The 24,332-nt window shown below is 35.6% G+C and overlaps 3 protein-coding genes across 4 annotated transcripts; 1 reads left to right on the top strand and 2 right to left on the bottom strand.

The window, feature by feature from the left end:
• Positions 1–4,284: 4,284 nt before the first annotated feature.
• LOC142526714 (type I inositol polyphosphate 5-phosphatase 12-like) lies at positions 4,285–16,417 on the top strand. Of its 2 annotated transcripts, XM_075631268.1 has the most exons (12): positions 4,285–5,042; positions 5,649–6,003; positions 6,587–6,839; positions 6,974–7,781; positions 7,961–8,085; positions 8,234–8,318; positions 9,347–9,512; positions 9,615–9,655; positions 9,749–10,022; positions 10,110–10,233; positions 10,332–10,692; positions 15,887–16,412. In XM_075631268.1, exons 1-12 carry the CDS (start codon positions 4,518–4,520, stop codon positions 16,208–16,210), a joined length of 3,441 nt encoding a protein of 1,146 aa, XP_075487383.1. In that variant the 5' UTR covers positions 4,285–4,517; the 3' UTR covers positions 16,211–16,412. The 2 variants fall into 2 exon arrangements, with proteins under 2 accessions (XP_075487383.1, XP_075487382.1); XM_075631267.1 differs by having other exon boundaries at positions 9,347–9,655; positions 15,887–16,417.
• Positions 16,418–17,760: 1,343 nt separating this feature from the next.
• Positions 17,761–20,099, bottom strand: LOC142525951 (polygalacturonase-like). The gene is made up of 3 exons (XM_075630233.1): positions 19,614–20,099; positions 18,553–18,682; positions 17,761–18,126 (listed from the first exon to the last, which is right to left on the bottom strand). The coding sequence occupies exons 1-3, from the start codon at positions 20,055–20,057 to the stop codon at positions 17,885–17,887; spliced, it is 816 nt and encodes a 271-aa protein (XP_075486348.1). The 5' UTR covers positions 20,058–20,099; the 3' UTR covers positions 17,761–17,884.
• A 2,518-nt stretch (positions 20,100–22,617) lies between these two features.
• On the bottom strand, positions 22,618–24,124 carry LOC142525950 (uncharacterized). Its single transcript, XM_075630232.1, has 2 exons — positions 23,744–24,124; positions 22,618–22,719 (listed from the first exon to the last, which is right to left on the bottom strand). The coding sequence occupies exons 1-2, from the start codon at positions 24,122–24,124 to the stop codon at positions 22,618–22,620; spliced, it is 483 nt and encodes a 160-aa protein (XP_075486347.1).
• Positions 24,125–24,332: the final 208 nt, after the last annotated feature.

Below are 24,332 nucleotides of genomic sequence, written 5' to 3'. Positions count from 1 at the left end.
CATTTTTAAATATTTTGACTCTTGTTTTACGTTGTTGAGTTGTCAAGACTTTTGGCATTACGCTCGAGTTTTTCTTTTAAAATAACAGTAAGAGATTTATTACATTTTAAAATTTTGTGTAACTGCAGTTGTTTTTATTCACTGATTGAATGAATTTTAAAACTTCTGATTAAATTATTTAAATTTTTTTGAGTGAATGTTTTTTTGGTCATAGCTTTAAAAAAAAATATTTCAGTAGAATTTGAAGGACCAGACATTTTACTTCTCATCCTTCTTGGTCCTGGTACACTCTGCAATAAAGCGCCCATTTTTCCCACAGTTAAAACAAGATTTACCATCATCTCTATGGTCTTTCTTGTAATATGGTTTAGAAAATTGAGATTGATTTTTACGCATAAATTTACCAAACTTCTTGACAAATAAGGACATAGCTTCATTGCTCAGTTGCTCAGCTGATTTCTTACTTGTGGACTCTTCGACCGGAAGAGTCACTGTGATAACTACCAGGGCCTTGGTTTGTTGAGAAGTGGATGGTTCTTCTTCAGTTCAAATTCCAAGCTCGAACTCATATGCTTTAAGATTGGCAAAGAGATCGTGAAGCTCTAGTTTGTTCAGATCTTTTGATTTTCGCATCGCTAATATCTTCACGTCCCATTCTCTAAGAAGAGCTCTCATTACCTTCAAGGCAACTGCACGATTAGAGTATTCTTTACCTAGAGAAATAAGTTCAATAATAATATCACTAAACCGTTCATCAAATTCAAAAAGAGTTTCTCCTGGCTTCATTTTTGCGTTGTCGAACTTTTGGATTGCAAATGTCAGCTTATTTTCTTTTGTCTGGATGTTGCCTTCACACCGTTTTATGAGTTTTTCCCATATCTCCTTTGCTGTGGATCAATTTTTAATCTTGGCAAACATATTCTTATCCAGAGTCTTATAAAGGATATCTTTGGCGACGTTGTCAAGATTCGCCTTCTTCTTATCCTTAGCTGTCTATTCGATTTGATGCTTTTCCACCATTTGGAGAGCACCTTCAGTTATAGCCACAGCTGGATTGACTTTCAAGATCTTCATAAGCCCGTCAGTGATGACATACCATATTTCATCGTCCTAGGCTGCTAAATATGCTTGCATATGTATTTTTCAGTCATCATAATCTTCTTTAGAAAACATAGGAATCTTGTTAAAAGATGTCATATCGATTGTAGATATCAATGTTCAAGAAAACCTCGCTCTAATATCACTTGTTAGGATCGGAAAAGAGATTATAAGGGGGTGAATAAAATCTTTAAAAATATTTTCTTTTTAAAATTGGCTTTCAAACGCTTTTAGACTGTTTAAAGTTTTTCTTCAACGGTTAGAAATATGAACCACTTGAGAAGTGTGGAAAACGGTTCACAATTTCTAATGATAGCTTCAACTGGTTGTGTGGCTTATTAACAAGAAACAGTTCTAAAAGTAAGTGCATGCGAAAAGTAAAGATGCATGATTTTTATGGATGTTCGGAGATATAAACTCTTACGTCACCCCTTCTTCATCTTTAGGAATGATTTAACTAAAAGACTTTGGCTTTACAAACTTTTTGCAACAGCTCACTCCAATCAAGACTTATCACACTGCCTATTTCAGAACTCTTAGTGATCACTTTACACTTCTGGATTTTAAGAACCCTCGGCTCACAAGATAAAACAATCAATCAAATAACCAAAAGGTTACTGATAAAAGAACGTTGGATGCTTTGATTAGCAAGAAATTGATCCTTGAATGATCAGTTATGTTTCTGCTGAGTGCATGTTTGATGAGCGATGAAGTATATGAACTTTATAGAGCTCACATCTTTGAGTATCCAAGCTTCAGTAGTATGTCAATCGCGTGGTTGGAAAGATTAAAATTGATCGAAATTGTATTTGCATTCTTCAGTATTTATTTTATAAGTTATCATCCAACGATCGGAAAGATACATAACGTAAATCTGTAGCGTTGGAATGATGTGTCACTATCAGCTGCAACTACATCAAATGTTATTCAGCAAAGCATTTAACGTTCTCTTTGCTTGCACAGCTTTGAATCCCATTCCTTGAAGAGTTGCTGCTGAGCATTCTTTTGGTGGCAACTGATATTAACATCAGGACTTGTAGAATATAAAAACAATCTTTCTATTCTGGGATAGTGACTTAAGCAAATCTTTATCGGGACTGGTGCAGGACATAGTTGAATTGTAGCGATGCAAAACCATTGAATGTCCTGAGCCGATCAGAGAATGTCTTTCATTAAGTGAGCAATAAATGACTCTTTTAATGAAGCGATCGAAATCTGTCTTGGAACATCCGGTTGGAATTCTTTTAGCGGTTGACGCTCTTCTGCTTTCTGATGGTTGAAGAGTAGGCAGTTTGAGGACCAAGCGGTTGAAATGGTTCCTGTTATACAAGGAAGATTGCAGCTGTTTACTAAAACAGTTAGGTGTTGATTTAATTTTGTCAATCACCAAAACTTTAGGGTAATAATAATTTCTTAACAATGTCCCTTCCCATTGCCCTATCATGACAACCTCTTTGTGCAACATAAACATGGATTTAAAAGCATGAAAACTCAAGTTTTGATCATGTATTTCCTCAAAAACAAAAATATAAGAAAGTGTATCATATTTCTTATGCAATCATGTTAAATACACATAATATGGTATGAGTGATGAGTGAAGGAAGATTAAGGCGTGCTTTTGCGTATTTCATGCACGAAAAACAATCCTCGACGCGAGGGACGTTGGCGGAAAGACGGGGAGGAAGCTTGCTATGTTTTTCCTTCAACCTCACGTGAATTGCCTTTGAAAAAGTGAGGTGTGTGGTCATGTGATGGTGGAGAGAAACTAGGAGTCTTTTGAAGCTTGGTGGCGTGTAGTTTGAAGTGTTTAGGATTTAAGAAACTCTATATTTTGATATAAATAATTGTGTAGTAAGCTAGACCCAATAACCTTAGTATAATAGGCCCATTAGGACCATTATAATGTAGGTAAAATATTTTTTATAGGAAAGTTTTCAAAATAGTAGGCCTCTTGTGAAACGGTCTCACGAATCTTTATCTGTGAGACGGGTCAACACTACCGATATTTACAATAAAAAATAATATTCTTATTATAAAAAGTAATACTTTTTCATGGATGACCCAAATAACCGATATTCACAATAAAAAGTAATACTCTTAGCATAAAAAGTAATATTTTTCATGGATGACCCAAATAAGATATCCGTCTCACAAAATACGATCCGTGAGATCGTCTCACACAAGTTTTTGCCTTTTTAAAACTATTAATCGGGCCTCCAAAGTTCTTGTTTTCGTCAAAAATCGATTACTGGTTTAAAATAAGACTCAGCGCGTAAAAACATCTCAAAAAGCACCATTTTTGAAAATATCATATAGAATATACCATATATAAATAATTAAATATTCATTTAATAAAAATATTTTTTTCTTTACGGTTCTCGGTCTTCATTCCCCGATCGCGTATCGAAGAATCCTTAAAAACACAGTTTTATGCATTCTAGTAGAAAACCCTATTTTAAACATGTAAACATGCATACCACATTTAATAAATACAATTAAAATAATTTAATTAGTCATTTTTCATTATTCCTAAATTTATATACAGTTGAATTACATTCTTTTATTTTGTAGGAGTGATGTATGGTATTTATAACTATAATGAATATTGTCTCAAAAAAAAAACTATAATGAATATAATTTTCTTATCTAATATAATAAATAATACCTTGTCCATAAACTTGACTTTCGTCGGATTTGACATATATCATGAACCCGGTTGCTTTATGTTAGAGTAATGAAGTAGACTATAGACCATGGTATTAGAACATTCCACAAATTAATATTGTAAATAAATCTGTATAAATATTTAATATAAAAATACATAAACCGATTATTTATAACTTATTGACACCACAGTCTCAAATTCGAAACAAATATTGGATCATGAAGTTAAATATGATTAGGGTATGTTTTCTATTAGAAAGTCTCGTGAATTTCGTGAGACTGCTTGATTCAATCTATAATCATACTAAAAAATAATAATTTTAAAACAAAAAAAATATTTTTTTTATAAATCAAAACGAATATGATCCATCTGACAAAATTACTTATGAAACACTATCCGCAAGTTTTGTGATATAAAAAACCCCACTCCATCCAAATATATATATATATATATATATATATAATTATAAAAAAATAGAGCAAAATAATATTATATCTCCTAATCTATTGTTATTTGGCGACTTTGCCAGCCACTCTGGCACACCGTGGAAAACGATTGTTGTCCGTACATTACCAGAATCTTTCGCCGGTTTCCTCTCGGACTGCCACCCCACAAACTCTCCGCATTTTGACCTTTTCCCTTCTCCCCCCGCATTCACTCCCGCTCCCACATTTTCCTTGATCCCAATACCAGCATTGATGATTGAATTTTTGCCAAGGAGAAAATCACCCCCAGCGCAACCCCATCTCCGGAAATGGACGAACGTTTAGAGGAAGATGATAAGATGGCGTTGGAGGAGTTGTCTCTGGCGCCGCCGCACCGAAAAGCCCACTCATACAGCCACCAGCTAAGAACGAACACCGGAACCCACAAGCACCGCCACCACCAGATCCGCAAGCATAGCCTCGATGAGAATCAGATTATGATAAACCATGTCACCAGTAAGAACAACGTGTATAATGACGGCGACGTTAATTCTTCTGATGAAGACGAGTTTTTTCCGTATTCCACCGGTAGTGGGAATTCTGGTGGTGGTGGAGTGGGGTCTGTGAGCGAGCGTCACGTGGATTATATTGGTTTGAGCCAGAGGATTGAAGGAATCGCGTTGAGGGATGGCGGCGCGTGTGATGAAGGCCAGAGGCTGCCACAGCAGCCGCTGCCGGAGTTTGTGGGGAGTGGTGGTGACGTGGGAGTATTCAAGGCGCCTAACAGGGCGGCTGTGCACCCTTCCCGGCCAACATGTTTGGAACTCAGGCCACACCCCTTGAGAGAAACTCAGGTAGGATTCTTTCGTGTTTTTTCCATTTTTCAATTTTAAAGTCTTGAAATGTTCTCGAAAGAACGAAGCAAGAGGGAAGTAGAAATTTGTAATATTTTTCGTTCTATGCATTGATTTCCTTGACTGCATCCCTGCGGAAAAGTATGCACAGTGCTATTCCAAACTCGATGGATATAATACACGCAGTGATGGTGTGAATCCATAAGTGTTGCTTATGGTAAGTTAGGATTTATCTTCATAAAAGTCCTCATAAAGAATTTTTGTCTCCACTCTAAGAATCATGGGCTCCTTTTTCTTGTTCAAATGATTTAAATATTCCGTATCCTGTCAGAAATCTAGTTTCAAAGCTACTATACCTATCAAATTTTTGAAGAAGTATAGAAAGTTGAAACCTTGACACTAGATTTAGCATATATGAAGCCTCATGAAATTTGAGAATTATAACTTTAATGTAACAATATAACTTCACAAGAAAAAAACATGTAGAAATGGTTTATGATTCGTGTTAATTTATTGTTGAAGTTCTGTATGGACCGACGTCGTGTCAGTATTTGAGGAATCATGTGTGGTGTAGTACATCCTTGAAAAGTGGTTGATGTCTTGCAGGTTGGAAAGTTTTTAAGAACAATTGCTTGTACAGAAACACAATTATGGGCTGGGCAAGAATCAGGCATCAGAGTATGGTACTATTCTGATGCATACAAGCCTGGAATCGGGACAGGGGGGAGGGCACGGAGAGGGGATGAGGACGCTGCTCCATTTTATGAGTCGGCAAATACATCGCCGGCAATATGCTTGATGGTTGATCATGGGAGTAAGTTGGTTTGGAGTGGGCATAAAGATGGTAAAATTAGGTCTTGGAAAATGGAACAGAATTTCTCAGACGAGACAGCTTTCAAAGAAGGTCTTTCTTGGCAGGCACATCGAGGACCTGTTCTCTCCATGGTGATTTCTTCTTATGGTAAAATCTTATCTTTAGCAAAATTTTTTCTAAATTTGCATTAAACAATGATAGTTATTGTACCATTTAGTGCATGGGAAATGATATCTTTTAATCGTTTGTAAAAAAGTGTTTGGTTGGAGAAGCCAAAGAACCAAATGCACTTTTTTCTTAAAAATAATATTGTTTTGTTACAAAAGCAATTTTAAAAAATCATTTATTTAAGTGCTTTTTCAGAAGCAGAATTTTTTGTTTTTGGGCTTTTATTTCTTTTTAAAATGAAAACAAAAGCACTCTTTACATTTATCCAAAGGTTGAAACAATTTTGCCCTTTATAAGAAAAATACTTTTAAAAGTTGGACTTAGTTTAGTGCTTTTTTAAGTTACTGTTTTTGTATCCAAACTCGCCCTTGTGAACGTAAGTAAGTTCCTTACATGCTTAATTTGTTTGCAAAATTCCTTGTGCTGACTTATTGCTTCATGCAGAACTTGAAATTAGTTTGAAACGTTATTTCTTTTTGAATCTTGTTATAATGTTTAATGTGTTAATCTTTATCAATCTTGGCATATCCTTGGTTGTTAACTTATTTTGTTTTTGTTCCAGGTGATATATGGTCAGGATCTGAAGGTGGTGTCATAAAGTTCTGGCCGTGGAAAGCCATAGAAAAATCTCTCTCTTTAACTTTGGAGGAAAGACATATGGCCGCGTTGTTGGTCGAAAGATCATTCATTGACCTCAGAAGTCAAGTCACAGTGAATGGTGTATGTAATATATCTTCCTCAGATGTGAAGTGCTTGTTATCTGACTATGTCAGAGCTAAAGTCTGGGCTGCTGGATCCTTATCTTTCTCCCTATGGTATATTCAATTCCGAAAAGGAATTGCTTTGTTATGTCTGACTTGTGGAATCACCACAATATTGTAGAAATTTTATATTTCCATTTGTGTTCAGCAAATTGTTATTCATACGATTATTGTTTGGTGAATCGTAGGGATGCTCGGACAAGAGAACTTCTGAAAGTATTTAACATAGAGGGTCAAATTGAGAATCGTGCCGACTTGTCATCAACCCAAGACCAATCAGTCGAAGATGAGATGAATGTTAAGTTTGTCTCCAAGTCTAAAAAGGAGAAATCTCAAGGGTTTTTGCAGCGGTCTCGTAATGCTATAATGGGTGCTGCAGATGCAGTTCGCCGTGTTGCAACAAAAGGAGCCGGGGCTTTTGCTGACGAAAATAAAAAAACAGAAGCAATAGTTCTTACAGCTGATGGAATGATTTGGACTGGATGTTCAAATGGCTTGTTGATCCAGTGGGATGGAAATGGCAATCGTTTACAAGATTTCACTCATCATCCCTGTGGTGTTCTGTGCTTTTGCACTCACGGGGGAAGAATATGGGCTGGTTATGTAAGTGGCATGGTCCAGTTACTGGATCTTGAAGGAAATTTAATTGCCAGTTGGGTTGCACATAATGGGCCAGTTATAAAATTAGTAACAGGAAATGGTCATGTTTATAGCTTGGCAACTCACGGGGGTATACGTGGATGGAACATCTCATCTCCAGCACAGATTGATAACATTTTACGTCCAGAATTAGCTGCAAGAGAGGAATTGTATACAAGACTTGAGAATGTTAGGATTCTAGTTGGCACGTGGAATGTCGGTCAAGGAAGAGCCTCTCATGATGCTCTTATGTCATGGTTAGGTTCTGCAGTTTCTGATGTTGGTATTGTAGTTGTTGGGCTGCAAGAAGTGGAAATGGGTGCAGGTTTCCTTGCAATGTCAGCGGCAAAAGAAACTGTAAGTAGTTAATGGGTTTCTTTTTATATATATACATTTACAATGTCTAGATCTCGAGGAGAAGGCAAACAATTAAAGCTTGAATATCTTGCTTGGAAAATGTTATATACATTAAATCATCATAGATTTTTCTTATGAATTATATTTTTCACTCTCTCTAATTACTATTTATATTTTAGGTAGGACTTGAAGGCAGTTCAATCGGGCAATGGTGGCAAGACCACATTGGAAAGGCTTTAGATGAAGGGTCAACATTTGAACGCGTTGGGTCTAGGCAGTTGGCTGGCTTGCTTATAGCAATCTGGTACAATTTTATCGTGTGCATTATTGAGCTCTTATGTTGTATTGTTTGTGCCAAATAAACACTTGCCGATCTTCTAAAGAAAGGATTTTTAAAAAAATTTGATAATATTATAGAGCTTAATTTTGATCTGCACTCGTTTCGTTCTAAGGGTGAGAAAAACGCTCAGAACTCATGTTGGGGACCTGGATGTTGCAGCAGTAGCATGTGGATTAGGCCGCGCAATTGGTAACAAGGTAATGTATCTTTTACTCTGTCAAATTTTCAATATGATCACAAGCAGAACTCAAAATGTTTTTGTGGTTAAATTGCATTGCTATTCTCCTCTCCATAGACCCTAAGATTTCTTCTAGATTCAGAAATGTCATTTTATGTCTGAGCAACTGTGACAATAGTTTGATCCCACTTGAATTTGATATTCACACCCCCTTACTATTTGTCAAATGTGTTAATACTGTCAGAATAATCAAAAGTTGAAAAATTTTATGTAAAAATCTGGTTATTCTCATAAATTCGAATATTGAAATATGAAATGCAACCCATATAGAGAACATTTTTAAAAAATAAAGCTATTTCAGTAATTCAATTAGCAGATACAAGGTATATGTGAAGTGGGCATTGTTAACTATCCACTGTGAAATGTTTTTGTTGCAACCACAAAATATGCTAATATATCAACCATAATTGACTAAAATAAAGATGAATGTAAGCTGTAATATGATGGCATAAATTGAAAATAAGGCTACCTGAGGTAATCCTTTGTACAAGGGAATTCAACTCCCCCCATAGCCAAAGCTTTTCCCTAGCACAAGGTAGTCCCAAAACTTGAACAAATTAATCGAATGAGTTCTAATCTCCTTCCCCCATTACACTTTATTTATCACTCCATTTCTACTTTCTTGATTCTTCCAAGACTCAAATTTGGCTCAATATTCTTGAAGCCCATAATAATATTAAAGTACATAACAGTTTTCATCTACTTTATTAATTTAATTACATAGATAAAAGTCCCCAAAGCTTTTCAGAAAAAAATCAGATTGCTTTCATATGTTCGAATAATAATGTGTATGTGGAATCAATTGTAAGATCTAATTCCTTGTTAATAATTAAATAAAATAATCTTATTTTTATGAACTCTACGCACCAAAGAGATGAAAAATCTCTAAGATGCTCCTCATACATAGTATATCGTATAGAAATACATAGATATTTTGTCCATGTGTTTGATATATTGATGGTATATGTGGCTAAATCTGACATGCAGGGAGGTGTTGGTTTAAGGTTGAGAGTATTTGATAGGATCATATGTTTTGCAAATTGTCACTTTGCTGCACATTTGGAAGCAGTTAATCGTCGCAATGCTGATTTTGATCATATATTTCGAACAATGACTTTCACTCGGTCTTCAAACCTCCTAAACAATGCTGCTGGTATGCTGCGAATCCTGTTTTTGTCTTGCTGTATTGTCATCTCTACATATTTATTCTGGCTGCTTTATTCTTTTGGCTTGCCATGGATTGCCTCTGTTGCAGCTGGTGTTTCATCCGCTGCTCAAATGCTTCGTGGTCCTAACGTACGCATATAAAATTATTTAGTGAATATTTTTTGTTTCCCAATTGTATTCTTTTATTTATTTATTTATTATTATTTTTAATGATAACAATAGGTCGCAACAGTTAACACTGATGAGGGAAAGGGAAAGCCTGATCTTGCTGAAGCTGATATGTTCATATTTTGTGGTGATTTTAACTATCGCCTTTTTGGAATATCCTACGATGAAGCAAGAGACTTTGTTTCCCAAAGAAGCTTTGATTGGCTGCGAGAGAAAGATCAGCTGCGAGCTGAAATGAAAGCCGGTAGAGTCTTTCAAGGAATGCATGAGGCACTTATCAGATTTCCTCCAACTTACAAGTTTGAAAGAGGAAAACCTGGTTTAGGAGGTATATACATTTCAAAGAATTATGTCTCTTTTACAGCCAGTTTTGATGAATTTCACTACTAATTTACGTGCTTAATCTGATTCACAGGCTATGATTCGGGTGAGAAAAAAAGAATCCCAGCTTGGTGTGATAGAATTCTATATAGAGATAGCAGAGTTGCTTCAGGACAAGAATGCAGTTTAGAATGTCCTGTCGTTGCTTCCATACTGTTGTGGGTTACATGGATTTATTTATTACCTTCTTCTTCTTCTTATTTATTTATTTATATATTTGTTAAACTTTGTCTATTTCTTGATCTTTTTCGGAAAGGTACGATGCTCGTATGGACGTGACTGAGAGTGATCATAAACCTGTACGATGCAAGTTGAATGTGGACATTGCTCATGTTAATAGATCAATAAGGAGACAAGAATTCGGAAAAATACTCGAATCCAACGAAGCAATCAGATCTAGCCTTGAAGCACAGCGCTTTGTTCCAGAAACAGCTGTCAGCACCAACCAAATCGTGCTGCAGAACCAAGACACATTCAATTTGAAAATCACCAATAAAAGTGGTGAAGACATGGTATTTTTTCATATCATCTGTGAAGGTCAATCCAGCGTCAAAGAAGATGAGGTCCAGTCAGATTTCCGCCCAAGGGCTTCCTATGGTTTACCACTCTGGCTCGAGGTAAACTCTAAAATTTTCTACAAATTAATATATTTTTATGCATTATATATTTTTATCAAAATAGGATTTCGTCTCACCTACATAAAATCTGTCGACAATTAATTGTGAGATTGGCGAAGGTCAACAGTGACGGCAATAAATGCATCCATTTAATGGGCATATGATTGTCAAAATAAGTCAGCATAAAATTCAGACGAAAATAACGCGTCTTTATACGCGTCTTCACACGGACAATGAGCTCTATAAATAGAGCTCCTCCTCTTATTTTAAAATCATCTCTTCTTCGAGTTTTTTTCTCTTATCTTATAGCATTTGAGTGTTTAGTTCTATAATATTTGCGAGGTGATTTGTTCCCCTATATTAAGAGAGTGTTGTACTCCATAAAATATTATAGTAGAATTCATTTCATCTTGCCTGTAGTTTTTACCCTAATAATTTTTAAGGGTTTTTCACGTAAATCGAGATGACCAATTTATTCTTTATTTTCATATTTATTATCTCAAATTACAGCACGTGGGACCAAATATCAAAGACTTGGTTTAAAATTTCTTAAAATTCTGAGCATACTATGTGGTTGCAGCTTAGACTGATCTTCCACATCAAAAAAGATTTTTTTAGATTTTTTTATTAAGGCGGAATTATTTTGTCCAGTTTATTAAATTGTTGTAGACATAATGTGGGCATGTATAAGATAACAAAGTTCAATGAAAACAACTTTATGCTGTGAAAAATAAAGATATAAGCAGTTTTAAGAAAGGAGAATTGATTGACGGCTATTGGAGATAGACCAGTGAAAATTACCGACGATGAAAAGTGGAATGAGATGAATGATAATGATGTTGCCAATTTACACTTGGCTATAGTAGACGAAGTATTGTCAAGTATCTCTGAGATAAAAATAGCAAAAGTTATCTGTGATACTCTGACAAAGATGTACGAGGTCAAGTCGCTACACAACATGATTTTCCTAAAGAGAAGGTTTTATACTATTCAGATGGCGGAATCCTCATCGATGACCGTCTATATCAACACACTAAATACTCTATTTGCCCAACTCACTTCTATGGAGCATAAAATAGAGGAAAATGAACGTGCAGAGCTTTTTTTTTCAAAGTCTATCAGTTTCATATGATCAACTTATCATCAACAATAATCTTACGAGCTTTTTAAAATTCGACGATGTCTTAACAATGGTTCTCGGAGAAGAAAGTCAGCGCAAAAATAAGGAAGATAGGTTGGTAACTTCGAAGCAGACAGATGCTTTACCGATGATAAGAGGAAGATTTATGAACCGTGACTCCAGTGGGAGCCAAAGAATAGGTAGATCAAAGTCGAGAAGTAAGAAAAAAATTATTTACTGCTTTAAATATGGCGGTAAAGGGCACTTCAAGAAAGAGTGTACAAGTATCGACAAGAGTTCTCAAGGAAATGTGGCCAGTACTTCAGGCGGTGGTGAAATATTATTCGGCGAAGCAACAACAGTTGCAGAAGGTAGACACAAATTTTGTGACGCATGGATTATGCATTCAAGAGCGACGTCGCACATGACGTCTCGGAGAGAATGGTTTGATCATCATGAACCAGTCTCAGAAGGATCTGTATTCATGTGAAATGATAATGCTTTGGAAATCGCCGAGGTATGTACTATCAAAATAAAAATGTTTGATGACATAATTCGCACCATATAGGAGGTACGACATGTGAAGTGACTGACGAAAAATCTTTTGTCGTTAGGGCAGTTGGATGACATCGGGTGTAAAACTCGTATCAAGAACATTATCATGAAAATTGTGAAAGGTGTGTTTGTGGTTATGAAGGCAGAAAATGATGCTGCAAATCTGTATGTATTTTTGGAAGAAACACACAAAGAGGCGGAACTAGCTGTTGCATCAATTGGTTCAGGAGAAGAATTAACAGTGTTATGGTATAGAAAGCTCAGACATATGTCAAAATGTAGGTTGAAAATTCTCTCAGAACGGAAGCTGCTGCCGAGACTTACAAAAGTGTAATACTTTTGTGAGCATTGTGTTATCAGTAAACAATACAGATTAAAACTTGGCACTTCTACTGCCAAAAGCAAAAGCATATTGGAGCTGATTCATTCGGATGTTTGGCAAGCCCCAGTTGTATCCCTAGGAGGATCGAGATACTTTGTCTCGTTGATTGATGATTTCTCTAGGAGATGTTGGGTGTATTCAATCAAGAAGAAATCAGAAGTTTTCCAGATATTCAAAGAATTCAAAGCGCGGGTTGAACTTGATTTAGAAAAGAAAATCAAGTGTTTGAGGACTGACAATGGAGGAGAATATATCAGTGACGAGTTTAATGCATTTTGTCAACATGAGGGCATCAAAAGACAATTCAAGACGGCTTACACACCTCAACATAATGGAGTGACGTAACAGATGAACAGAACCTTATTGGACAGAACAAGAGTTATGTTGAGTACTGCGGGTCTAGACAAGTAATTTTGGGCGGCAGCAGTGAAAACCGCTTGTTATATTATCAATCGTTCTCCTTAAGTGGTGATTGATCTGAAGACTCCGATGGAGATGTGGACCGGGAAGCCGACAGATTATTCTCATTTGCATACATTTGGAAGTCCTGTGTACGTTCTGTACAATGAGCAAGAAAGATCAAAGTTTGATTCAAAATCCAGAAAATGTATCTTCTTAAGATATGCTGATGGAATTAAGGGGTTTTGCTTGTGGGATCCAACTGTTCACAAGATTGTCATCAGCAGGGATGTTATCTCCGAGGAAGATAAAGTAAAGGGAGACAAAAACACATTGAATTCAAAAACTACTATATTTCATGTGGAAAATAAGACGGACGGAGGTCAAATTTCTTGTGAAGCAGTACCGGAGCACGAAGAACAAGAACATGTTGAGTCTAAGGTTTCCAATGTAAGGCAGTCAACTCGAGACAGAAGACCACCAGATTGGCTTTAAGATTATGTCCCTGAAAGCAACATTGCATATTGTCTATTATCAGAGGATGATGAGCCATCGAGTTTCGACGAGGCTACTCAAAGCTCGGATGTATCCTTGTGGATGATAGTAATATAAGAATAATTGGAGGCATTAGACACGAATAAAACTTGGGATCTTGTTACACTACTACGAGGGAGGAAAGCCATTGGTAACATATGAGTCTATAAGATCAAGCGTGATGAAATAACCAAGTAAAGCGGTATCGTGCTAGATTGGTGGTAAAAGAGTATACTCAGAAAGAAGACATTGAATTCAATGAAATATTTTCTCATGTGGTTCGGCTTACAACAGTCAGAGTAATGTTGACATTGCGTGCTTTGTTTGACCTACATCTAGAACAGCTAGATGTGAAAACGACATTTCTTCATGAAAATCTTGAAAAAAAAATTTATATGCTCAAGCCAGAAGGTTTTGTGGAAGAAGGCAAAGAGAACTTTGTTTGCAGGTTGAACAAATCTCTGTACAGTCTCAAATAGGCGCCGAGGTGTTGGTACAAGAGATTTGATTCCTATATCACGAGACTTGGTTACAACAGACTGAGTGCAGACCTTTGTACATATTTCAAGATGTCTGGTTATAATTATATTATTTTGCTGTCGTATGTGGACGACATGTTGGTAGTAGGCCCCAACAAAGATCAGGTCCAATGATTGAAGACACAATTGGCTACGGAACTTGACATGACGGACTTGGGACCAACAAACAAGATTCTAGGGATGCAAGTTCACCGAGATAGAAGTAACAGAAAAATTTGGCTTTCTCAGAAAAATTATTTGAAAACGCTTCAACATGCAAGATAGTAAATCAATTTCGACCCTCTTCCTGTTAACTTCAAGTTATCCTCCGATATGTATCCTAGTAGTGAATCATAGAGGATGGAGATGTCTCGAGTACCATATGCATCAGCAGTGAGAAGTTTAATGTTCGCCTTGATCTGTACAATACTGGACATTGCTCAAGCAGTGGGAGTAGATAGTCGGTATATGACGAATCTTGGACGAGAGCATTGGAGCACGGTTAAGAGGATCCTTAGATACATTAAGGGTACCTCAAATGCTGCATTATGTTATGGATGATCAGATTTTACACTCAGGAGCTATGTTGATTCAGATTATGCAGGTGATCTTGATAAAAAAAATCTACTACTGGTTATGTGTTTACGCTTGCAGGGGGAGCAGTAAGCTGGATTTCAAAATTGCAAACAGTAGTGGCGTTATCTACAACGGATGCAGAATATATGACAGTTACTCAAGCTTGCAAGGAACCAATATAGTTTAAAAGGTTATTGGAGGAAATCAAGCACAAATAACAAAATTTTCTTTTGTTTTGTGACAGTCAGAGTGTCTTACACATCGCAAGGAATCCAGACTTTCATTCCAGCACTGAACACGTTGGAATTCAATTTCATTTTGTTCGGGAAGTAGTAGAAGAAGGAAGTGTCGATGTACAGAAGATTCATACAAAAGATAACATAGTTGATTTTCTGACTAAGCCAGTGAACATTTAAAAGTTTGAGTGGTGTAGATCCTCGAGTGGCCTACCAAAACGTAAGCAGTAGGTAATGGCAAGATTGAAACGATGTGTTGATATGTGTTTGATTCTCAATCAAATTTTCAAGCGGGAGAAATGTCGACAATTAATTGTGAGGTTGGCAAAAGGTCAACAGTGACGACAATAAATGCATTCATTTAGTGGGCATATGATTGTCAAAATAAGCCGCAGGAAAATTCAGACGGAAATAACGCGTTTTCATACGCGTCTTCACACGGACAAGGGGCTCTATAAATAGAGCTCCTTCCCTCATTCTGAAATCATTTCTTCTTCGAGTTTTCTCTCATCTTATAGAATTTGAGTGCTTAGTTTTATAATATTTGTGAAGTGTTTTGTTACCCTAAATTAAGAGAGTGTGTGTTTTTTTTGGAAATGCAGTGAGTGTGTTGTACACCATAAAATATTATAGTCGAATTCTTTTCATCTTGCTCGTGGTTTTTACCATAATAATTTTTAGGGGTTTTCCAAGTAAATTTTTGTGTCCAATTTATTCTTTATTTTCATATTTATTATCTCAAATTACCTTACGTGAGACCAACAAAATTTCGGATCGTATTTGACATCAGAATAAATAGATCAATCCTTTGGAAATTTTCACAAATAAGCTCATGTTGTTACCATACCCTTTGTCTTTGTACATAATTATTTAGGTGACGCCTGGAGCTGGCATGATAAAGCCGGATCAAGTAGTGGAGATATCGATACATCACGAAGAATTCCACACGTTGGAAGAGTTTGTCGACGGAATCCCACAAAGCTGGTGGTCTGAAGACACCAGAGACAAGGAAGTGATTTTGCTGATAAACGTAAGAGGCAGCTGTTCAACTGATACAAAAACACATCGAGTGCATGTACGGCATTGCTTTTCTGGAAATTCGGTTCATCCGGATAAAAAACCTAATGCTTCCTCAAGACATGGACCAAGTTCCAACCAAAAAATCGCTCCTAAACATGCTGAGATTGGGTACCCATAGGTGTAAATTTTTAGATAGTTTTGGTCTTCATTTTCCTTTTTACCACAAAGTACATAGTTATTCATTGCCATCTTTTGCTAACGATTGATAGTCATATAGACAAAAATTCAATACCCTTGTGTGCATCTTTTTAATATGATATGCAAAAGCCTTCAATTGATTTTGTGATAACTAGGACAACAAGTTCTGTTAATGCGTTGGTATGAAAATTAAACTAGCCAATGATTGTTTCAAATGTCATTTGGGAGTTTAAGGGAAATTCTTTTGGCATTTTGTCCGATAACTCGTCGAATTCTGATTTTCGTATGCTAACATGGATTTTTTTACGGTTTTGATCCTCTTTGGATGGGGCTGCATAATTGGCACCGGCATAAACGTAACTAGAAATTTTTAATATGGTGACAAAATTTATTGCTTATATGTTCAAGCAATTTGTAAAACATTATCTTAAATTAAGAGAGAGAAATGAAAAAAAATTAAAACTATACAGTAAAAAAAAAGAATCTTATTTTAAGTCAAGTCATGAAAATTTCAATTAAGTCATATGATTAGAAAAATAATCGTACATGGAAATTGAAATATATTATTGCAACTGTGCTTCTCCTAAAATTCAAATCTAGTCTTGTGACTTTGCAATTGAAATTTGTACACTTGTCGTTTTACTAAATATTATAGACGGTGGTAAAGATGCAATTTATATATTTTAAATCATACAACAACTCGAACATCACATGTCGATTGTTTTATTAACAGTGACAATTATTACGTTCGACAAATTTACTTTGAAAATTTAATTTTAGCCGCTGTGAAAAGAAATCAACCTAATTGTATAATATTATTTCGTAATATAGCTTGTAGTTGCCTTTTTTATGTAAAATTTCTAATCGGCTTTGAAGCCTTATAAATAACTTTATATATTTAATTTATATAAATAAATATACTAAGTTGGATTTGGAAATTTATAGCAACATAGATACGTCTATGAGCACAAGAACATGCTTTATGGTGACATTAAAAATGGATGGAAAACGAAAACATGCCAACTTAAAGATTTAATTTTCAATTTTCCCACAGTTTCTATATCAACATAATATCAGTAATGCATCAATAATTTTTTTTAAAAAAATTTTTGTTTATGCAAAATAGAATTATATAATTATAGCTATTAATCCTTAAGGTATTAAAATTAATGCAACACATTTCAGATTTTTTGTTTAGTTATTATGACTGAACTTATTCTTTTTAATATCTTAAATTTTTTAGATTTTATATATAAAAAAAAATTGTAAAGACTATGCTCTTACTCTTTTGAAATTAAGATATTAACATATTTGGATGAAATAAATTCTTGTAGAAAGGAAACAAATTAAGAGGGTAGAAACACATCACAAAAGTCATATTGATCACGAGAGATTAATATAAATAGCGAGGAAAAATATATTCGTGGATAATTTGGGAAATAAAAGTAGGTACAGAGATTATTTCGATTATTTTTAATAATTTTCAAATAAATTTTTTATATGATTTTAATAGGCAGGTAATTTGTTTTAAATAGTTTATAAGTAGTAATTTCAACAAAACCAACTCCTAGTATAAAATCCAAAGATACACATTCCTTCACAGGACGGTATTAATATTTTACATCGGAGAAACATCCCTTGTATGATATCTTATTTACAGGCAATTTTCGGGTAAAATAACACCGAGGACGGTACTACCTCCAATGTTGTTGCAAGATGATTGTGCCTTGGTTGTGTTCAAATAAGTGAGTTTTATGTCTTGTAATCTGATGGTAGTGCATGGATTGGTAGGGCTACAATCAAATATCATGGCTACTTGTGTTGCTGATGTTCCTTGGATGTTTTCATACGTGACCTGCTCTATTTTAATTCCAGAACTCTGACACAATTCCATAATTCACATTAATCAATTAGAAGAACAAACAATAATATGATATAAGATCATTATTTCACATTTTTTTTTGTTAAAAAAAAATTAGAAGAACAAACAATAATATAATATAAGATCATTATTTCACATTCCAACTTGTTTAATCTGTCTATCGGATATGTTTGACATTTTCAGTATTTTGATTGGAGAAAAAAATGTTACAACTGAGTCACGAACCCGATATCTTGATTGGAAACATCATGTATTGTGCTACAACTCAAATATAACAAAGGGATAATTATTTGTTAGGGTGATAAAAAGTTGAAGTGTAGACATTAATGACAAATCTAGAAGAATATTAAAAAAAAATTATGTGACGCAATAATATTGATAAACATTTTATAAAAATAAAAAATAAAAAATAAAAATAGTTTGTTGAATTTGAAGCATACCTGGCGCAGTAATACTCAGATCACTCACGCTCACATCGTTGCAGCTATTGATCACCACGTGAGTCAGTTGGCTATCGATCGAGGTTAGGCCTTGGACTTGAGCATCGTTGACCCAATTCAATGTTACTGTCTGAAAAGTCAACCTCTATGTATTTATGACTCCTAATCTAGCCAACCGACAATCGAATACGGAATAATGCAAGAATTGTTTTTTATGTGGTCGATTGAAAAACAATCATCCTTTAATTTGGAAAAGATTGAATTGAAATTTACCAGTGCAGACTTTTTCATTTTTTTTTTCTCAATATCAAATATTATTTGTAATTGCGAAGAAGAATAAATAATAAAATATTATTATTCTTTGGCCACGATCTCGATGTGTGCAAATAATTAACAACTGGATGTAGAGTTTTAAGAGCTACAATAGCCATATAGTCAACTTGCTTTGGATACTACAAATTGCCAAAGGAAGATACCATTCCCGCATATAAAAACATTGAAATTAGGTAAAAATTTGTGTGAGACGCTCTCACAGGTCGTATTTTATGAGATATATATCTTATTTGGATAATTCATGAAAAATTATTACTTTTTATGCTAAGAGTATTACTTTTTTATTGTGAATATCAGTAGGATTAACCCGTCTCACAGATAAATATTCGCGAGACCGTCTCAAAAAAAAAACCTACTCAAAAGGGAAAATAACGAATTGTAAGTGCACTTTGGAATTGTATGTAAAAAAAGCAATTAAATAACCTCTGATAAATAATTCAATAAAAAGTGAATATTTCTATTAAATTTTAAAAATTTCAATAACTTTTTTAAAATGAGTCAAATCTTACTTAGAGAAAACAATAATATGTTTTGTAATAATCAGGGAGCACAACCAGTAAACCACGATCGCAAAGTAATGGCGGATGGGGCAAAAATTTAATAAACCATGTTAATAATTTTTGAGATGACACGAAAATATGATATTAATCGAAATTAGAAAATCTTGAAAAATTTCACATTAAAATTCGCCACATATAATAATAATAATAATAAACAGACAAATTTACCCTTGCTCCAACCGTACAATTCTGACCTGAGATCCTGCCTGCCCAAAAACCATCACCCTTGGCATCAAGAACTCTTCCAAGTATCGAAAGCCGATCGACCTTAACAAACAAAATCCAGGAACTCGAATTTCCTAAGTCTTGATAATCATTCGGAGCCACAAGAGGCCCGTCAATGCGAACCATTGTCGTATTCTTACACGGACCTCGAAACTCGACTGCTTTGATCAGATAAAGCCCTTGAGGCACGTACATCGTGGACATGCTCTTATCGCCGCATGCCAATGCCCAAGCCATACGGAATGGTCGAGTTGAATCGGTCGTCCCACCCGGTATGGCACCAAAGTCCACCACATTGTAAGTTGATGAACCTTGTCCATTACAAATATGGAAAGGTAATAGGATGCAACAAAGGAACAAAATGCAAGACACCAAGCTGGAAACCATTGTTTTTTTCCAAAATTTCAATCTAGTTTTGGACAAAAAAGATTGTGAAGGAAAAAGAGTCAACCAAACTTACATATTTACGTTGCACGAGAATTATATATATTCAACGGTTATTTCAGTTTTCAGTTATAGCCTAATACTTCAGGTTCATAATTCAGCACCCTATATACCATATATTTGACTTGTAGCATATAAAATACAGTAAAGTAGCTATAAAAATAAGGCATGCTAACAACATTTCAACTCTAGCTGGTGTAACTCGACTTTCTATAAATAATATAGGAATGTGTAGAAAATTATAAGTTTTAGAGTTTGACAAACCGATCAGTAACCGAACTGAATACCAGAATTGAACACTAACTGAACTGAAAGAATGTAACTGATCTCATAATTTAGGAAGACTTATCAAACTTAAATGGACCAAGTAGAACTGAAGTAAATAAATTAAAGTTCTCAAAAATATTAATAAGTTTCAAAACTGATGATTTGAAGATTGAAAAACTGACGGATACCAGAATTGAAGAGCAAAAATGAATGTAAAGTGATATAAAATAATTGAAATATTCAAATTGAAGCTAACATAGCGTTCAAACTGAAAGGAAATTAGTTAGAACTGATTACCAAGTATAGACCAGCTGAACTGGTTATCCGACCAGTTTGACTCCTTATCAGTTAGCCACGTCATCGGTTACAAGTTTGAATCTCAACAGACAAACTGACATTCCATACCTGAACAGATCAGTCTGCGCACAACAGTCTGTTACATTGTACCATTGTCAGAAAAGGATGTCTACACAGACTAAAAGACGATTCAACGGATATTATTCATTAAATGAATTCAACGGGACCGTAGGAATAAAAGACTATATATAGCTGAAGAGTTTGTTTGTGGAAAAGGTTAACATTATTACTGAAACTTCTACTACTTAAAATACAACTAGATTTTTTTTTCTTTGTAATCTCATTTTCAAAATTCATAACTTATGCATGTATGCAATATACTGTTGAAAAGTTCCCCATTTAAAATAGATGTAATCCAATCACATGAAAGAATATTGCAGTTTAAAAAAAAAATCCCTGGGTCGATGATGCAAGATTTACGTTAAAAATAAAATAATATGAAACAAATAAAAAACCTCAAAACCAACAACATGTCAAAACATAGCGTATAAAATAATCATGTCCACTCCTAACTCAAAACATGATGTGTGGAAATCATGATCCTCCGGTTTACGTTCGCACATCCAGCCCCGCCTACTCAGACTTCGGCGCCTCCAGCCTTCTCATCAACATGCTCACCTGCATCATTCACACCTAGTGAGTCTAAAGTCTTAATGCATCTGTAACTTTAATAGCAAGTACATATAAATAACATATAACAGTGACAAGTACAATTATAAAAATATGTTCCATGATCGTAAAAGTCGCATGCATAATCATAAACTATCGAAGCATAAATATTTACATAACATATAACATCATGATATAAACATATACATGTTTGTTTTTTTTAATTTGAATTCCGTTCATTAGTTGTGACTTTCGTATCATCGTGCCAGTCGATGGATTCATCTATGTGTAGTAACCGTGGTACCCGGCATCGGGGACATCAGCGACAACATTACCCGTCCACTAAGCCCTGGCCTTACATGTCATCGCGTCATTGTATTAGTCAACACCAACTTCTATCCTTCAAAACATGTCATCATATTTATCATTTAATAAAACCATGCATATATGTAAATTTTTCTTAAAATCAAGCATGCACCGTATTTTTCATATTTTCATAAAAAGTCATATTCAAGATAACATAAATATTTAAACATGTCAAAACATGTTTAGGGCATTTCCAGGGCTAAAAACTCGACCCAGGTGCAAAATGACCATTTTGCCCTTTGAAACCCTAATTTACCATTTTACCCCTAGACCTCAAAATTTCGACTGAATCCAACCAAACTCCTTAATACAACTAAAAACATAATAATAATCATTTCTTAGATGTAAAATAGAGCCCGTTTCAAAACTTTACACCACTAGTTTTAAAACTTGGACCGGATCCCGATTTGAACCCGAATCTTAACCATACTTTCCCAAATTTTAGCCACAACTTATTCACACCCTACCAGCCACTAATCAACCTTAATCAGACTAATTGGACCCTCATAAGTCGCTGAAACCTTGCTGAAATTTTCTACGCATTGAAGCCGTAACCCTAGTCGCACCATGGTTCTAAATTTTCAGTCCTAGCTCAAGACCGAGCGGACCAGCGCCTAACCAACTATGCTGGAACAAGTTTGGACCCAATAGACTCTCCTTGACCAACCCTAGGTAACCATACTGCCCAAAGCATCAGCCCTGTGCATTACCCCCCGATACACCGTCGCAACAAGACAACGGAGCCACCCCTAAACCTAGCTCCTTCGACCGACTCCTAGAACACAACCAGCTGTTCATGGACTCCACCCAGCCCTGTCACGAACCCAATAGGTTCAGCTTCTTGGCTGGAATCGAGCCATGCATGGCGCCACACCAAAAACCTTCGACCTCACCATACCCGAGCCTAAGAACCATCAATAAATCCATCGGTCCTCACAACTCTCGACCCATAGCCGAATTCTGCCTTTGAAGTGAACAGCCTCACAAACCTTATCCATAGCAGGCCCTTGCAAATAATTCAAGAAAACATGAGATATATACATAAACGTACGTAGTTCATGACAAACCGAAGTAAAAAACGTTTAAAATGCAAGGACCGAACCATATTCATACATGAAACACATATCAACATATATACAGCATGAATGATGAGAAAAAGAAGATACATGGCATGCCTTAACATTTACGTGCTCAAAAACTTGAAGATTCACGCGTAGGGCTTGCACCAGAGAAGCAGGGAAGGAGCTTTCTTTGAAAATCAAGGGAGTGAACGGCTTTGTTGCTGAAAATGAGGGGAGGCTGCTGTTGGAAGGGCAGGGGATGGCTGCTAGGGGAAATTTAGGTTTAGGGTTTGTTTAATGATGGGTTTAAGTAGAAAACTTTAGCATAAATGGGCCTTAATTAAAATTTAAATGGATAGAAATGGTTTTGGGCCTATTAAACAATAAAATAAACTCATCAAGCCCAATAACACTCCTGAAAAATATTTCGTTTAGATATCTTTTTGAAAATTTTTCCCGAACCCTCGAAAAGTCTTCCGAATCGATAAAATATGCGTACTGGTTAAAAATAACCCGGCGAGTAAAAATACCCAACCAAGGTCCATTATCAAAAATCATACTTAAAACACCTCATATTAAATAATTAAAATTAATTATTCAATAAAAATATTTTTCCTGATTATCTTCGGTCTTCGTTACTCGTTCGAGCGCGAAATGCAAATTAAAATCCTAATACATGAAACCTTAAAATAGCCATGCAACAACACCGGACCATGCAACATTCATGCATTAAATGCATAAAAATAATTAAACACATATTTTTATAAAACCCCTAAATTGCAAGCAGTCGGGTTACGTAGTTCGAATTTCCTAGAACTTAAAATTCTCCCCTCTTAAATTGAATTTCGTCCTCGAAATTTAAAATGTACCAAATAACTCCGAGTAACAACTCATCATCTTGGTCTCCGTCTCCCAAGTAGCCTCCTCCTCGGAATGATTCAGCCACTTGGCTTTGACCATGTGGATCACCTTGTTCCGGAGCCTCCTCTTCTGCCTATCCAATATCTGAGTGGGTATATCCTCGTAAAACATTTTTGGTGTCAGCTGAAGTGGCTCATATTTCAGCACATGCGAAGGATTCAACATGTACTTCCGCATCATAGAGACATGGAAGACATTACGAACTCCAGCCAGATTCGAAGGTAATGAAACTCTGTAAACGAGTGTCCCGACTCTCTCCAAGATCTCAAACTGTCCTATGTATCTAGGACTGAACTTGCCCTTCTTCCCAAATCTCATCACACCCTTCATCGATGTGACATTCACGAACACATGATCCCCTACGGCAAATTCAAGATCCCTGCGCCACTGATCTGTGTAACTCTTCTGCCGGTTCTGTGGGGTCTTCATTATGTCTCAGATCTTGACCACTAACTCGGCAGTCTGACTGACAATATTCGGCCCTAGCTCTGCCCTCTCTCTTATCTCGTTCCAATACACTGGGGACCTGTACTTCCTCCCATATAATGCCTCATATGGAGCCATACCGATTGATGCATGATAACTGTTGTTGTACGTGAACTCCACGAGAGGTTGGAAGTCGATTAGGCAAGCTCTG

The sequence above is a fragment of the Primulina tabacum genome, chromosome 15, assembly GCF_025594145.1.
Source record: "Primulina tabacum isolate GXHZ01 chromosome 15, ASM2559414v2, whole genome shotgun sequence".
In the NCBI taxonomy this organism is placed as follows: Eukaryota; Viridiplantae; Streptophyta; class Magnoliopsida; order Lamiales; family Gesneriaceae; genus Primulina; species Primulina tabacum.
The sequence above is the reverse complement of the archived record's forward strand: the minus strand, read 5'-3'. Positions and strand labels throughout refer to the sequence as shown.